This window comes from Nyctibius grandis, chromosome 27 (assembly GCF_013368605.1).
Source record: "Nyctibius grandis isolate bNycGra1 chromosome 27, bNycGra1.pri, whole genome shotgun sequence".
In the NCBI taxonomy this organism is placed as follows: Eukaryota; Metazoa; Chordata; class Aves; order Nyctibiiformes; family Nyctibiidae; genus Nyctibius; species Nyctibius grandis.
Window position 1 is genome coordinate 4,076,929 of NC_090684.1, and position 17,132 is coordinate 4,094,060.

Sequence of the window (17,132 nt, forward strand, 5' to 3'; positions counted from 1 at the left end):
TATGTGTTTTAATGTCTCTGTTGATAGTTTTCCAGTTTGGGGCTGTGCTTAATAATGTGTTCAGGCACAGCTGCAGGCATTCAGTCTGTTTAAATAAATTTGAGAAGTGTAGTTAGCTGTTTACAAGCAATCTGATAAGAATTGACTGAGGGCCCTGAGTGTAAACTGTTCTGAGTAGGACAGGTGTAGGGGAAACCTTTGCAAAAGATTAAAAGCTTGGTGTAATCCATCCAGGTAATGTTTCATTAATGTCTGTTTAGTAGGAACCTTTTTAAAAGGGAAAAGTCAGCCGAATAGCCCGTGCTCTGCTTGTGTTTGGAGTCTTGTAAATGAAATGCACAGTGGTTCAAGTTACAGGAACCGGCAGCTGGAATGGCTTCTGCTGCTAATAGCTTTGACTGGAACAAGATGCTGTGTTCTGTCATTTCCACCCCTTGGGAGTCACCCATTGCTTTGTTGCTATATCTCACCCATTTCATTATCACATTTTTTTTTTCTTTTTCCTCTTCCTTTTTGTAGAATGCTCTTGAGATCAAAGAACTCAAAAAGTACGGCCCCTTTGACCCATATATCAATGCCAAGGTGTGTACTTTGCTGTCAGCATTTCACTGCATCACTACTCCAAGCTGCACTCGCGTGCTTCCAGGTGCAATGTCATCCCGTTGCAATAATACCTGTTCAGTTTGCAGCTGCTTGGGGAGAAGTAAAAATGCGACCGTTTATTTACTGTGGGTTTCTTTCTTCAAAGCAGTTATAGAGACATAAATTAAGGGAAGCTTTTCCTTACTTTCCTGGGGGCTCCTTCATTGCTTAGCCTTATAGGACTCACGGTGATGGTCAGTTTGCTTGATTGGGCTGGATGACTTCCAAAAGGTAATGTTATTTCAATTAAAATGTGTTAGGCTTTGTTTCGTGTGCTAATGTTGCTGGTAAATGCAAGAAGAAGGAAATTTCCTGCTTAAACATGGATGCCTTTTCTCTGTGGGCTGTTTGGAGTGAATTTTCATGCCTTTTCTCCTACAAAATGCATAACGCTGTATTTGTCGTTTGAATGGACAGTTAATTCTTTTGGTGGCGGTGGGGAGAAGGGAAGGCAGTAATGTTCATGCCTCCTTTTCCAAGTCCTTCATGTCCTGCTTATTGCATCAGTCTCTCTTTTTTGATGTTAAGTCTGCTGTGTCGTCTGACCCTTCAGCCCTGGTCTTCTGTTTTCTTGCCTGTTTTGCTCCTCTCTTGCTTTTAGTTGTTCTTAAGCTACAAAAAGGCATGACATCAGCACTTAGGATGCACTGAGGCTGAGCAACTGAGGAAGCCGATAAGAAAGTTCATGGTGGTGGTTGCTCAGACACCATTTTTCATTTTTATTTATAGTGAAGCTGCAGGCCAGTGATGGCATAACAGTCTGCTGATTTATCATGAGATACTTCTGCTGTAAGCCACCACACCGATTATTTTGGATCCAGCCATCCGTGGCAGATTTCTGTCTCTCAAAGTTTCGTTAAAACTTTCACTCTAATCTGCAGTACCTTAAAAACACCCATTCAAAATTCCTGAGCTTGCTGATCGCTCGGAATTATGCTTGGTTTTGCAGACTTCTATTTCAGGAAATACTCCAGTACATACCTCTTTAAGCATAAATATATTTACATGAAGCTCATCTGTATCGGTGATTTGTATAAAAATCCAGATGGGAATTTTACAGCAATAAATGCCTTCTGAGGAAACGTACTTGAGCAGTTCAGCTGCCTGAAAGGAGCTTTCTAAAACATTGTCAGCAACAGAGTAAAATCTTACACACTCCAGCATTAAAATGGTGAATGAAGAAGGAATATAAAGATGAAATTGAGCTCGCTTTCTTGTGGATTTTTGTTTTAAGTATTCTATGGGCTTTATATTTTTGACAAGTGCATTATTTTAAGCTCTCAGTTCAGTTTGCAAGATGGCTGTAGTGCTCTTGAGAACAAGGCTAATATATTTGAAATCTTTGCCTTGGTTTTAAGGAACGAGATATGGCTTATACACAACCTCTTCGGTTCATCACAAGTTCTGACCAGCTTTCCACCAGTCTCTGACCAAGTTTGATGAAGAGCATGTGGAATCATATCTGCCATGCAAACCTTGATGTTTTCTCAGTAGCCTGGCTGCAGGTGGGAGAACCAAAAAAAGTCCAGGTGCGAAGTGTAGGAGTCCTTGCTTGGTGCTTCCAGGTTCTCAGCTCCCCTGCAGGATGGGATGTCATACAGAAACGGTCCCAGCGAGGTGTTTCATCTTTCCAAACATTTTGGAATATTTAGAAGAGGAGGGAAAGCATTTATATATGGTTGGACTGCAATTTAATATCCTGTTGAGGAAGACATGAGAAAGCCGGAAGCTTCAAGAAAGATGTTGAGGTGTTGGAGCGAGTCCAGAGGAGGGCGACCAAGCTGGTGAAGGGTCTGGAGGGTCTGACCTACGAGGAATGGCTGAGAGAGCTGGGGGTGTTTAGCCTGGAGAAGAGGAGGCTCAGAGGTAACTTTAGTGCAGTCTACAACTACCTGAAGGGAGGTTGTAGTGCAGTGGGAGTCGGCCTCTTCTCCCAGGCAACCAGCGATAGGACAAGAGGACACAGCCTCAAGCTTCGCCAGGGGAGGGTCAGGTTGGACATTAGGAAGCATTTCTTCTCAGCAAGGGTCATTAGCCATTGGAAGGGGCTGCCCAGGGAGGTGGTGGAGTCACCATCTCTGGAGGGGTTTAAGAAAAGCCTGGACATGGCACTTAGTGCCCTGGTCTAGTTGACATGGTGGTGTCAGGGCAATGGTTGGACTCGATGATCCCAGAGGGCTCTTCCAACCTGATTGATTCTGTGATTCTGTGATTCTTGCTCTCCTAAAAGTTAAAGAAATAGTTAACAGCTTCTTTTTATGCCCCTTCCTTTTCAACATCTTTTGTTCAGTAGGAGGTCCCTGCAATATGTCTGTCACAGGCCTGAAGGACTTCTGAAAAGCAAATGATAGAAGCAGAGTTAAGAGATGAAGCAGCAACTTTGCTTCGGTAACTCCCGCTGCCTTGAGTTTGGTTATTTAATCCGTATGAAGGAAGCAACCAGCTGAGCAGAGCCAAAGCAGAAAAAGCTATCGTGTAGCTCAGGTTTGTGCACAGCACAACCTAGCTTTGTCTTTCTTTTTTAATTGGAAGCAAATGAATCATGCAGATTGAGTTTAAAGTGCTGTATTTCTAAATGGGCTGCTGAGAAAAGTGGAAGCCTACTTGGAGTCTGCAAACGAAACCGGGCAGCGAACCCCCCCGCAGAGCTCCCAAGAGCTTGTTGGACATATGGGGATTGTTTTGTTTTGTTTTTTTTTCCTGAAATGTTTGGCATTGTTGGGCACCTGTAGGAAGGAAGGAGGCCTGTTCATCCTCGCTCTGCTCCTGGCAGTGCCGTGTGGGATACCGATGGAAGTCGTGTGCTGCAGAAGGAGGGAAGGAGATGGTACAACTGACCGGGCTGCTCCAGCCAACTCTTCTGGCCTGCTTTGTGCCGAGGTTGTGACGTGCCTTGGGTGTCACCTCCTGGTGAAGTTTGGGGTTTGCTTAATGTTGGTTTTTTTTCCCCTCTCTCATTTCTATCTGCCTCTAACTGAAACTGTGGAGTGCAGGCCAGCGGGACATCCCTGTTCTGTGCTTTAGGATCAGACGTGTCACTGGAGCGGCAAAATAGCATGGTTTTTTGTAGGGCAAGCCTCTGGTAGACATGCACACACCGACAAAAATCCTACAAAGGAACCTTAGGAATGGATTGGATGGGACCAAAGGGTCCTGTAGCCTCTTTCCCCAGCCCTGAGGCAGGATCAGGTCTACCTAAACCATTCGTGACCAGTGTTTGTCTAGCAGCTCCTCAAAAACCTCGGAGAGGGAGAGCTCTGTAGTCTCCCTTGACAGTTTATTCAACTGTTCAAATGTGTGCGGGTTAGAAAGCTAGAAAACGTTCCCTTATTTAAACCAAGTCTCCCTTTCTTCAATCAAAGCCCTCTTACAACGTGTTAGGAACAGGGGTGCAGACAGGTACACTTTAAGGAGCTGTAGATTCTCCATTTTAGCGTCTGATGAGGAGCGTTAGGGCTGTGGTGTGTGGTGTCTAGTTACCAGGGCTTGAAACATTTGATGGAGCCCATATGAAAGCAGAGGCATTTCTGTCTGTGGTCTGTAGGCGGGCATGGTACAAGCCCAGCTTCTCACTCCCAGCTGTGAACTGGGGGGGATGATGGGATTCCTGCAAGAATGCAGCCCCTGAGCCCTGTCGAGTGCTCTATTTTTCTAAGAAGTAGTTTTGAAATTTGAACCCATATGCCTTCTGGCTGCTGGAAAGGAATTTTCTTTTTCCAGCTCTGATAAATATGTATGTCTGAGCGCTCGTGCTCATTGCTCAGGCTCCGCTCTGCTTTGTGCTGGGAGAGGCGATGCGGGAAGGGAGGCAAACTCCCTTGCCTGGAAGGGCTCTAGGCTTTTTGGCTGCTCAAAACTCTCCCAAAATTGAGGCAATAAAGACTTATGCAATAGCGGGAGTTTCCATGCACAGTCTGTGATGGGGAAAGACTTGCTTTGATGATTCAGGGGAGTTTACTACCTGGTGATCTTTGTTGCAGGAGGAAAGTCTGGGGATTTCATCCCAAGCGTCAGAGCCCTGACCTGCTTAAGGAAAATTAGACTAAATTGCAGTAAAGATGAGGGAAGTCTCCAACAATTATGTTATTAAAGGATGTTGTGTTCCCATTTCTGAGCTGTCAGGCAGGTGTTTGGAGTTGCTGAGTGCTTCAAAGCACCCTTGAGGGATATGCTCTCTGTGCCAGGGAGGGATGAGAGGGGGCCAGTCCTAGCAGTGGAAATCCCTGGTAACCAGGGCTAGTGTGGCATGAGTGAGCACCCACTGTGGCTCTTCAGCAGATACCTGCTGCTCCAGAGGGGCTGGGGTTATCTCCTCTTTCTGCAATGATCAGCGAGCCTCCGTCGTGCTGTGGGCCTTGGTCTGGCTGCGTCGTGGGCTCACCGATACTTGGGTTCCCTTCCCAGTCAAATGAGAATAACGTGATTTCCCAACTTTTTAAATGCCTCGAGACCAGCAGCTTGAGCTGCTTGATAGGTGTGATCTCTGTGGTTCTCTATTCTCTCCCCTCCTCACTCTGTATGTGTATTTTATGTGCAGACTTCTTTATTCTCCAGTAACTTCTGTCCACTTGTATGTGCCTTCCTTCACCATGGCTGCCTCTGCCGCTCCAAGTATATTGTTTGACTTTGAACTTGATGCCATGCGTTCCTTACCCTCTTAAATATCTTCTGCACGTGACTCTTGCTGCTTCCTGCCTCCTTAGTCTTTGCTTTTATACAAGTTGCAGCTGCAAAGAGCCTCTCCAGAACTCCTCGTTCCCCTTATGCTTTTCACGTGGCTGAAAAATGATACAAATACCATAAAAAAAACAGAGTTTGCATGCATAACTCCTGTAATCCCTAGAATGTCTTAACACGTTAATAGGATTAAAGTACTTGTACAACAGAGCAAGTTCTGCAGCGTGGTTGTGAAATGGTGCAAAATATTGACTGCTCCGACAAGCTGGTATCCAAAAAAGCACATGTACTCTCAAAGCAAAAAGGAAGGTATTTTGATGAAATTCAGTTTCTAAAGTAGTACTTCTAACTCCATCGAGACAAGTATGTTCTCTGGGTTTTTTTTAATGGGAATTGTTCTTAAAATGACAAATCCAACCATAATTCTGCTAAAGCTGAAGTGTGTAACAGTTTCTATGAGAGTTTTTTGGGTCAAACCGTTAGATAAGTATTTGTTCCTAAAGTCCTTTAACAGAAATCCCTCTGTGTATAACACACAGTAGTAAAACTAGAAACTTGAGGTGAATTTAATTTGAGAAAAGGCTTTTTTAAACCTGGCAGAGTTCCTATTTTGCACCTGCAAGTGAAATGTGTTAGGTTGCTTGTCTTTCCATGCTTTGCATTGCTGATTTTTAACCTAACAGATGCTGCATGCGTTAATTGGATCGGGCTTTCACTGTGGAGGTGTTCCCTTGTCACTTGGATAACTCTTCCCTCGGTTGACCTGAGACCTTGGCTCGTTAGTGGAGTGATCTAATTGCACCGCTTTCTAATTCACAAACTGCATGTAACTGAATGCACCCTTTCCCTAAGCGGCTGGCTTGCAAGCTTCAGGACTGCGCAGGTGGAATGACTGTTATAATCAGGATAAGTAGGATTTGAAACAATTGAAGTTTAAATCTCAAATGATGACGATTAAGCTCCAGCAGATAGAATTCGTGCTGCAGTTTGCCTGTCATATATTGCAGCCTTTTATTTTTGTGGCACCCCGAAGTGTGGGATGCTGCCAACAGATGACAGAGTGCCCTCCCCGAGTGCTAGCAGAATTGATGGGAATCCAGATACAGCTCGACAATCCCTTAAACTGCAGCATGGTCCCTTGATTTTGACCTCGGTGCGTTGAAAGCAGGCTATTCCACACACAGCACCTATTTCCCGTAGAGCAGATTTCCCATATGTGAGTAAAGCTTATTGTTCTGAATGTTTTTGAAGCTTTTACTGGGGGGGTTGGTTGATGAGTTCGTGAGGGGATGTCTGTGCCTGGTAAACAGCTAGTGAGATGGTGAAAACATTGCTCCAAACTGGGCTCTCTGCTTCCCAACTGCTTTTTTTTTGTCTTGTTTTTGCATTTAAACTTCAATGGTTTGAGCAAGGCATGGAGCAGTTCTGTTCTGCCCCGTTCTGACGCGCTGGCTTTTGTGCCTCCCCCCCCTCCCAGAACAACGACAACGAGACGGCGCTGCACTGCGCCGCCCAGTACGGCCACACCGAGGTGGTGAAGGTCCTTCTGGAGGAGCTGACCGACCCCACCATGCGCAACAACAAGTTTGAGACTCCTCTGGACCTGGCTGCGCTCTATGGGAGGCTGGAAGTCGTGAAGATGCTCTTGAACGCTCACCCCAATCTTTTAAGCTGCAACACTAAGAAACACACTCCCCTGCACTTGGCAGCTAGGAACGGTCACAAAACTGTAGTCCGTGTCCTCCTGGATGCTGGCATGGATAGCAACTACCAGGTACGTGGTGTGTCTGTGTGTGAAGGGCTGGTCTGATAGCTGGGGGATGGAGAACCTCCGTAGTCATGATACGGAGAGCCCCACCTAACCCAGAGGGATCGTTTAGGAAAGATGAGCGATAGCTTTGTTTTCCTCTGGGCTGTTTGTTCAGCTCTTGGTTGCTCTGAGAAGCTGCTCAGAGGGATTCTGGTGCTGTGCATGCTTCACGCCTGCTTATTAGTTGGACAAAGAGCCCCAGACACATAGCGAGGGAGAGAAAAAGCCCTTTCGCCTAAGCTGTTCTGTCCCGCAATACTATGAGCTCTTGATAGCGATGGAGACAAACTGTCTCTCTTCCTGTCAAGCTGCTTGTGAATATGCAGTTTGCACAGCACTAGCTTGTATGTGGTGGTCTTGTCTTTCCTTTTCAGGACATGACCTCTTGCTATGCTGTAGAAAGTCCTTTCTTGGTCGCTCACCTGGGCCTGCATGTCTCTTTGAAGAGATCCTCCCCATTTTCCATTCCAAATTCTCAGCATTGTCATAACCTTGATAGTCTGTCCTCAGTTGTAGATATTGTTGTGTATATGATGCTGTATATTTACTGCTTCTGTAACCTTCTAAAACATGCCTCCATCACCATTCCCCACTGTCTAGCTTCATGCTATTTTTCCATTTAATTTGCAGACTGAAAAAGGCAGTGCTTTGCACGAAGCTGCTTTGTTTGGCAAGACAGATGTGGTACAAATATTGCTGGCTGCAGGTGAGAGAATGATCCCCTTTGGAAGCAATAATGTGGTGATCCCTTCACTCAGAACTTGAGGAAACCCCTCTATAGTGGCAGCATGTTTCTCCAACCAGCTATCAAAGCTCCTCGGAGAGGGTTATAGGAGAGATTCTCTCTTGGTGTGTGGCTTTAGGTCTGCTTCTCTAGAGCATCTTTTTCAGCTCCCCCCAGTGATGATTACAAATGTAAGATCTGACTTGATGAAAGACATCAATTTGCACGTAGTTAGAAAATATTCTTGCTTTTGCTTTCTCTACACCTGTTGCCATAGGTATTGATGTGAACATAAAGGATAACAGAGGCCTGACAGCTCTGGATATTGTGAGGGAACTTCCTTCTCAGAAAAGCCAACACATAGCAGCTCTTATCGAAGGTAAGCGATGGAGCTCTGTGTGCGGGCAGGAGGAAAAAGTTTGGGGTTCTGATTGTGCCAGTGCAAGTACAGGATTTTGTTCTCTAGTCCTGGAAAGTGCTGAAAGCAAAGGAGCTTCAGGTCAGGTCCCTCGATGAGAATCTTACAGGTGTTGGGAGGAATGATGCTGAAACACTCAGGTGAGCTGTCTCCAGACCAAATGGATGCAGGGGGACTTCTGAGGGGGGGATTTAGGAGGATTAGCTCCTTTGCTGAAGGAGTGTGTCATGACTTTTACAGTTTAAATGGGCTTAATTGAGCTTTGTTTAACTCATTTTAGAAGTTAATTAAAATTAAGGATAGCCTAAATCTGCTTGCAGAATGCAGAGTAATAGCTTTAGAAATGGTTTTGGATTAAGTGTCCTTTATGTGTCTGTGTAGGCAAATAGTCATCCACGGATCTTACATCCTCCTCCTCACTTCACTGTGAAGCTTGGGCATGGATTTTGCAGATGAGACTTACAGAAAAGGCCTTGATTACTTGTGGTTTATGAAGGAGCTTGGCCCATTGTGTCTGCCCGAGTTAGGGAATGAAATGTGGCATCTTAGCTAAATTCATACCTTGTAATTACGCTGTCTCAATTTCCTCTCAGCTGTGGGGAGAAAGATCAGAAGCGTGTGCAACTGGTGTGCATTATTTATGCTTAGCATTTGAGAGCTTTACAGGTTCAAAGCACTTTGCAGACTTTTAATTAAGCTTTGCCTGCGAGGCTGGTAGGTATTATCTCTGTTCTGAAATTGAAGACAAAGATGGGCTTTAAAACTGAAGTTCTTGCAGGTAAATGCTGTTAGTTTGCTCCTGTAAGTGAGATAGCTGCATGAGATGTTGCTGTCTGACTTCATCCATGTAAGCTTCATGTTTCTGGCTTTGCCTGTGGTCAGGGGACCACAACTAGAATTGGTTTCTCTGTCTTATGGCTCCAGAAGACCAGACTACATCTCTGTTTAGTGATGTAGCTTGTGTCTACAACATGAAGTGATCTTCTCCATGACGTTGTGTCCTACAGGAGCTTTGCAGCTTTCTCATTAAAGACTGTAAAAGTTCAAAGAAACATCTTTAACCTTGTGCATGTGATTAAAGAGGCTGCCTGCTTCTAGTTTGGGATCTGAGCTGCAAGTTTTAATAGTATACTTTGGTTATTTTGTGGAGACTTAATAAGCTGATGGTTGGCTTTCCATCCACAAGTACCATATGCTGCAGTGGACATAAAACTAGATTGACATAAGCTGACCCTGTGCTCCCACCTCATTGCAGATTACACGATTGGGAAGAAAAGTGCCAAAGCTGCAGAGAAGATTGTTCCAGCCCCGCTTGTTCCTGCCACTGATCCTGTGTGCCGGATATCTCAGGGTAGGCTTCCATGCAACAACACCACAGCCACTAGCACTCTTCTTCCTCCAAGTGCTGCCTTTCCAAGGGCAGAAGCCCCAAGTGATGTACTTGTCTGTCTTTCCCTCTCACAGGTGATGTGGAGAAAGCAGTGACAGAGCTGATCATAGATTTTGATGTGAACCCAGAAGAGGAGAGCCCGTATGAAGCTTTGTACAATGCAACATCCTGCCACTCCCTGGACAGCCTGGCCAGTGGGAGATCTTCAGATCGAGAGTCTGTGAATAAGGAAGTGGAATCAACTGGTCTCAAAGCAGCAGGAGTCAGGCCTGTATGTAGCTATGTGTGTCCGTCTCTGCTCGCCTTAGAAGGATAGGTAACTTCTCTCCATTTTCATGATTTTGCAGCAGGCTGCCAAGCTTGAGGAAATCTTTAAACCCATCCCTGACATTGATTAGAGCAGGCAGGTACTTCTCCTTTTTCACTGGCCTGTTCACATGACCTCTGTTGTATTGCCCACGAGTAGCCACTTGTACGTGCCTGATTGTCACCTAGTGTTGTGTCCTTCTGTTTGCTGGCAGTTGAATACTGGTGCCTGTGAGTTTTGGTTTGTCAGGACATTACACTTAGCTGAAGGGCTAACTTCTTGTCTAGAAGAAAGCTTTGGAAACTTGTGTGTGGAGCGTTTTTCTCATCTCTCTTGCTCTGCTTTGCCCAAGAGAAGGCTCTCAAGAAATTATCTTTAAGAATATCCTGTTGGAAACTAGTTGGTAGCAGAAACATTTTTGTGTTACTTGCAGAGATCTGTAGGGGGTACTCAAGGCTTTACAAGGCAATGCAAAGCTCCTGGAGCTGTCTCCAAAGAAGTCTTCCTCACCTTCTCTTAGTTTCATCTGCTGCCTGCTTAGCAATCGGTGGCAACACTGCTATGGGGCGGATGGGGTGCTGGCCTCGCAGCATGCTGTGTCAGCTTCAGGGTTTGTTTTCTGGTTGGTTTTACAAAGCCTGCTCCACGGATGTATTTTTGGACAAAAGGCAAAGCAGCAATGAACAATGAAACTGCTGGTGGTACTGTAACCATGCGTGTTCTCTCTCTGCAGAGATGCATCTTTTTTCCTGTACTATTAGCAGATATAGTAGAAACGAGACAAAAGCTTTAGGAGACTGACATTTCAGCCAGATCTCTCTTTAGGGTATGCAGTACAAGGTGCACTATCCTGTTATTAACTAAATCTTGGTGGCTTATATCCATCTTTACTGTCCTGTGTTAAGTGTCTGATGTGAAATAAGCTCAGCTCTCTCACAGCTAAGAAAAGATGAGAGGCTGAACTTCAGTGAAAAGGGAGAAGAGAGAGTGACATGCTCCAGGAGCTTGCTGGAGTTTCTGCCAAAACTTCAGCAAGTTTTTTGGAGCAGTTCACCTCTGCTGTCTTCCCCGTTGCCATTAGATGGAGCCGTTGCAGGGCAGGAGATGACCTAGAGATGTGTTTAGCTCTGCATCGAGACCAGGCAGCGCAGCTCTTACTGCCCACAGGCAATCTTGGGCTATTTGAGGAATGCAGTGCAGCATTGTCTCTTGATCTCTAGGGTTTTTCGCTATAAAAGGTGCCTCTGTAATCACTTGTTCATGTTACTGTTTCGTTAACACACAAGGGATGAGTCTGCCTGTTTGCATGAGTTCATTGCTGACCTTCCCTGGGTAATGCTGTGCCCTTGAGGTGACCAGTCTGGGTCTGAATGAACTGGCTCAAGTAATGAAGCAATAAACCTGTGTAAACAGCACCTTCCACCCGAGCAGTTTTATTCTCCTGAAAGCATAGTCGGTGCTCACGTGGGTCTGAGCTGGCCTTGTGCAGTGCTGCTGCTGCGGAGCAGAAGTGGGTGGTCTGCTATGGACAGCAGTCCATCCCCAGGACTGCAGGAAGGGCTCTCGGCCCGAGTCGGTGTTCTGCTGGAGAGGAGGAGGAGAAGGAAAGGCAGCAGCTATTGCCAAGCTCTGTGCTGTTAGGATTGAACTTCTCCAACTAGATTAATTTGAGGAGGCCCTTACCCTGCTGCATTTGCAGCGGCATGGCTGTAGCATTAGTGGAAGCAGGAGGGGTTGTGCTTTCATGCAACACTGTTGACAGTGGTCTTCTAAACCACAGAGAGAACGTCCACCCCCACCTGCCAAGCCTCCACCTGATGAAGAGGAGGATCAGCATGTGGAGAAGAAGCTAGGCCATGGGGCTTCCTGTGAGGTACGTGGGACTTGATCTGGGATGTTCTATACGAATGTGGTTTGAAGAACAGTGGTAATAATTTGGGAGGAGCCAACTGCGATATTACCTCCCTTGCAAGTCGGGTTGTGAACGTGAAGTTTTCTTTCACTCCAGTGTTGCTGCTGTCACTTGCCATGGGAACTTCCTTTGTGCGGTTCTTCCAGGGCACCTCTGTGTTGACCTTCAGCCTTACTTTCCTATTCTTGGCTGGGAATTCCCTTAGGAAGAGATTTTTCTGAATCACGTTGCGATGTGGACTGTTGCCCACTTGTTGTGATCCCACCAAATGCATCTTCGCTTGAGACTGATACCCAGAGGGCCGTCGCTTCCTGCTTCCTCTTAGCTTCCAGCTGGGGAGGAGATGCGTGGGCTTGTGGGTCCCACTGACGTGAACAGGGGCTTGAATTCAGCTGAGACTCTGGCCCAGCATATGTTAAAGCTGTCTTCTGCAGGGGTCAATGCGTGTGAGCTGCTTTTTGATGAACCTAAAGGTCTCCTATTCTGCATTGTTGCTCCTGGGTTTCCTATTGCTCTTTTTTATTCACCTGCCTGTGAACCTTCAGATGTGAGGGCTCTCCGGGAGACCAGTGTACGGAGGTGTGTGAAACCACAAATGTGTCTTGGCAACTTCTGCTGACAACCAGGAAAATCTTCAAAGCAAACCCAAATCTTGTGCGTTTCCTCACTTCTCCAAGGGCAGTAGGTTGTATGGAAAACAAGCGGAGTGTGTGCTGCCTCCAGCTGCTGGAACAGACTCCACTTCACCAGGCGCTTTGCTTTGAATGTGTTGATCTGCTGAAGTTCCTACAAGGCATAAATGCAATCTGTTTTCTGAAGTACGTCAAGCCTACACGAGACATGAGTAAACATTATTTGCTTTAATAGAGATGACTTTTTATAGAGTAGAGCTCCAAACAGTGCATAAACTGTAAAATCAAAATGTACAATTGTGGGCTGATCTCTCCACTGCTGTTAAAATGGTTTTGCAGTGGGTGATAACCAGTCCCACGGCCGGCTCTGGGCAGAGGAGAGCTGGGTAGCAGGTCACAGCATAACTGGGAAGCAGAACTTGATCGTGACGATAAACATGAGGGAGGAAAATGTGCATTGGCTGCTCCTGCTGAGTTGTCTTGCCATATTTAATTATAAAACACCTTCTGTTTTGTCCTGCCATTAACGGCTTGGGAAACATGATCCAGTAAAGGAAATCTTGCTGGCAAATAGACTTGTACACAGTGACTCGCTGGGCAGATCTTGATTTGCAACCAATTTCATTGGTGTAACTTACAGGCAGTGTGTGTCGCTGCCTGGAAATGACCTTCTAGATGTACGGATAAGGCAGTTTGGGGTCTGATTCTTTTTCTTTGCTGCTTCTGGGGTGCTCTTCTTCCCTGCCACTTGCCCATTAGTTATCACCTCAGTACATGCTCTCTGTGGGTTGGGCAGGCGTGAACAGGAACATGCTTAGGGAATGCTGTAAACGTCTCGTTGCAGCATCCTGATCTGCCATCCTCCAGACCTGCTCTCACATTAGAGCCAGGCCAGTTAGTCATTGAATATTCTGGGGTTGGGCCAAACTCTAGTTTCAAAAGTAGTCTTTTTATTCCGTTGCCAAGATGGGGCTATCAGTCAAAGCAGATGTGCATAAACAAGAAAATTTTCACTTTCATCATGGAAAAACATTAGTACAAACAAGCAACAGAGCTGATTGTTTGGAGGTGCTTGAGTGCCGCCTTTCACTATCTGCAGAAACCTTCTGGGCTGGTAGCTGAATAAGAGTCTGCGTTGTGAAATTAAACTTCAGCTTCATTTGTTTACTGCTCATCTGTGCAAGGGAAGCGCAGACAAAGGACAAGGCGCCAGGGTTGTTCCAGCAGTTTGGTCTGCAGTCCTGGTGGGGGAGGAGAGAGAAACCAGATGAGTTACCCTTTAAAAAGGCTTTCAAAGTCCACTGCTGGGGATTAAGTACACTTTAAAGAGCATGCTCGTTATTAACGTCATCTTATTTTGGGGCTTTGCTAATAGTGAATATTTATACATGCTAACCAACATGTATAAATAAGTGAAAGATGAATTGGAGGAAAGTTTTATTTGATTTTGTTACTCCTGGTTGCAGAGCCTACAGAGCAAGCACAGTTCTCCAGCAAACAGTGGTCTTCATTTTGAGTGATTTTGAACTTGAAACTCTATTTAAAGCTTGGAAGGATGAGAGATGGAGAAAATGAAGTGTAACCAGGCCTATAAATGAGTGGACAAAAGCTTACAAAGGAAAAGCTGGGAATTGTGTGCTGCTAGGGAGCTACTGCCTTCGGATGTGTTCAGTGCATTTGAAAGAGGACGGCACAATAGTCATCATCTACAGGAGTCTTAGGACTATACTAGTGCCTGGTTGAGGTCCAGGCTACAACTGTTCTGACAGACTGCTGCTGTGCAGTATTTTTCCAAGATCTCTGGCACGAGCCTGTTACCTACTGTTACGGTCTGATGTTTTTGTGCCACCATCTGGTCAGAAGTTTTTTTCCTCAATTTGCTCATTACGAGCTCCTTCACCTGAAAAGGAGCAGGTCTGCCCGACAGCTCATGCCTGAAGCAGGTAGAATAAATAGTTTCTTTGCTGAACACGGCCCACTTCCTCCCATTGAGAAAGTTGATTTAAAAGCCAGCTGGGCTTGTGCAGAAACACTACAGGGATGTAGGACTCCTGTGCTGCTGGCTCCTGTGTGTCTTTCCGAGGCTCCCTAAGCTTCCAGGGGTCCTGGCTAGATTGCAGCGGGTAGGTACCCATTTGCCCTTGAAGCTACTCTGATGCTTTCACTTTGGGGAAGAAGTTGGAGGTGGTGCTTCGCCTGCTGTCTAGACAAGGCAGTTCCAGGAGTGTGTGTGAGCAGTGTGAGAGCCCTCACTGTGAGGATGTTTTGTTCAGACCTGTTCTTCCCTGTCTTGGCAGCAGGTAGGAATCACTTGCTTTCTGGCTTGGGTTTGACCCCACCACGGTTGGCTGTTGGCACATGGCTCCTGGGACAGGGTTGCATCAACCTGCCAGGGTCTGGCCAGGAGATGGTGCTGAAAGGCAGCTGACCATGTGGGCAGGGTGCCTTGAAGCCCAGTTTAGCCCCATTAGCACTGGGATGGCACACATGGCTCTCTAAGGGTGTCGACTGCCTGTCATCCTTGGCGTTGAGGTAGACCAACACGTGTGAGTCTGTAGCAAGACTCGTTTGGATGCTGCATCAAGACCGCGTCGCTGCACATGGATGGTGGCTTTCCAGAGCAGCTTGCTGGAGGGTCTGCCAGTGTTACAAAGAAGCTCTAATCAGGGGTTTGGGGATTTAAAAGAGCGCAATCACTGCTGCACATCCTGAGGTTAAACCGAGTTTATGCAGTGTTGCCTGAGGACTCTTTAGTCCTAAATACACTGCGCATCCTGAGGTTAGAAATGCCAGACCTGAGACTTCACAGAAAGTGGCAGGGATTTGGGCTTTTTTTTTTTTTTTCCCCAGCCATGTCCTAATAGGGCCAGCAACTAAATAGTGAATGACGATGCAAATTCCAATAGCAACAGTAAGTCTGAGTTGGGATGAACAGGAATAACGGTCTCAGCTCTTTTCCCCCCTCCAGGCTGTCTGCAGACCTTGCACAGTGAATCAGTTGGTCAGTGCTAGAAAGCTGTCAGCAACCTTAAATACTAGAAAAATAAAGGGGGTTTGGGTGGTTTTTTGAGGGGGGGAAAAAAAGGGAAGTATTACGTTTTGGATCACACTCCACAGCGAAGGTGTTGCCTCTGCCAATTCCTTGCTTAAACCATGGCATAAAGAGGCCTTGGGCTTTATTGCCGGGATAAAGAGCGTTGCTTTGTGGAGCACTACATTATGCTGTTTTTCATTAGGCCTCTGTTGCACGAGGAAAGAGCAGGGGAAGTGGAGCTGAGGAAGAGGAACACCCTTATGAGCTGTTGCTTACAGCAGAAACTAAAAAGCCAGTTGCGGTGGACAGGAAAACAAAAGGTAAGTGACCATCCAAAGAGCAGAGCTGTTTGCTTAGATGTATTTAAAATAGAGGGCAGAGAGTAACGGGAACAATTAAACTCTCTGGGTGGGGCGGCTGGGGTCTGGGTTGCGATTGTTTTGTTTCCTGGTAATCTTCACTTTTATAAAGGAAGGATCTGAACATTCCCGTACAAAATGTACACAGAGGAAGGGCAACTCTGCTGTTTTGACAACTAAGAGATTGCGGGGACCCTCTCTGTTAGCTTAGAAAATCAGCAAATTTGTGCACAGTCAAGTAAATACAGAGCAGGGGGAAAGGCTGCGCCGTGTTGTTACAAGTGAGATGAACCAATGCAAGTGTTGAAGTGAGCCGTATTCTCCATCCAGCTGAATCTGAAAACCTGCTGGCGTTGCATGTTTATATCAACAGATGATTGGCCCCGCTATCCTGGTCTTAAAATCAACATCCCACTGTGTATTAAAGCTAATTCGAGATGTAAACTAACAAAGGAGGAAAACAAACGTGTAGAGCAAGCCCCTCTCCAGAGCTGACTGAAAATCCACTGTATAGCCAGGTTAAGTATCGAACTAGTCTCTCTTCTCCCAGAGGGACTTTTGTGCTTTACAGAGGATCTGGGAACACCTTGTCTCTTGTGTTTGGCTGTTGCTGGGCTTTTTGGCTTTCCTTCAACAACAACAACAGCAAAAGATTTCTTTAGAGGAAAAACATCTCTTGCTTTATTCAAAAGTCCTCAGCAGGAATTTGGAAGGATTTAGTTTGGGCTTTAGACTTGGAAACCATCTCACTTTGAGGATGAACAGAGGATAACGAGGACTCGATGCGATGCCTCACTGACTGCCCTGTAGGACCTGCAGCTTTTTTTTTTTCCCCTTCTTGCAGCACGATAGCTTTCATTCCTTGAGCCCTGCTGCGCTCCTGGCTTGTACAGGGTGGCACAAGAGGTCATTGTTTTCCCACCAGCATTTGCCAAAGCCACTTGCTGCCGGAGGCAAAGTTAGGGTGCTTTTCAAGTTGGCACTTTGCGCTCTCGGCCAGGAACAGTCCTTGGGCGACAGCCACTGAACCAGAAGCTTTCAGGGTATCTTTTCAGTGTGCAGCTATTGCTGGTTATTCAAGTGTGAGCTATTCCCGACTGCTTTGCTCCTTTCTCTGGCTACCGCGTCTAGGCTTGATTAATATGAATGAAGGTGTCTCATAATTATATGTCAGATTGAAATAAAATCTCGAAGTAATGCATCTGCTTGTTCTTGATGCAAATCTCT

The 17,132-nt window shown here is 46.0% G+C and overlaps 1 protein-coding gene across 2 annotated transcripts in view; it reads left to right on the forward strand.

The window, feature by feature from the left end:
* The first annotated feature begins 813 nt into the window (after positions 1-813).
* ANKS1A (ankyrin repeat and sterile alpha motif domain containing 1A) overlaps positions 814-17,132 on the forward strand; it is a 77,397-nt gene continuing 61,078 nt past the window's right edge. For both annotated transcript variants that reach the window (XM_068419393.1, XM_068419394.1), the window contains exons 1-8: positions 814-873; positions 6,797-7,093; positions 7,760-7,835; positions 8,131-8,232; positions 9,527-9,622; positions 9,736-9,932; positions 11,749-11,841; positions 15,749-15,866. In XM_068419393.1, the coding sequence (XP_068275494.1) occupies positions 6,890-7,093; positions 7,760-7,835; positions 8,131-8,232; positions 9,527-9,622; positions 9,736-9,932; positions 11,749-11,841; positions 15,749-15,866 (886 nt within the window). In that variant the 5' untranslated portion in view covers positions 814-873; positions 6,797-6,889. The remainder of the gene's footprint in view (positions 874-6,796; positions 7,094-7,759; positions 7,836-8,130; positions 8,233-9,526; positions 9,623-9,735; positions 9,933-11,748; positions 11,842-15,748; positions 15,867-17,132) is intronic.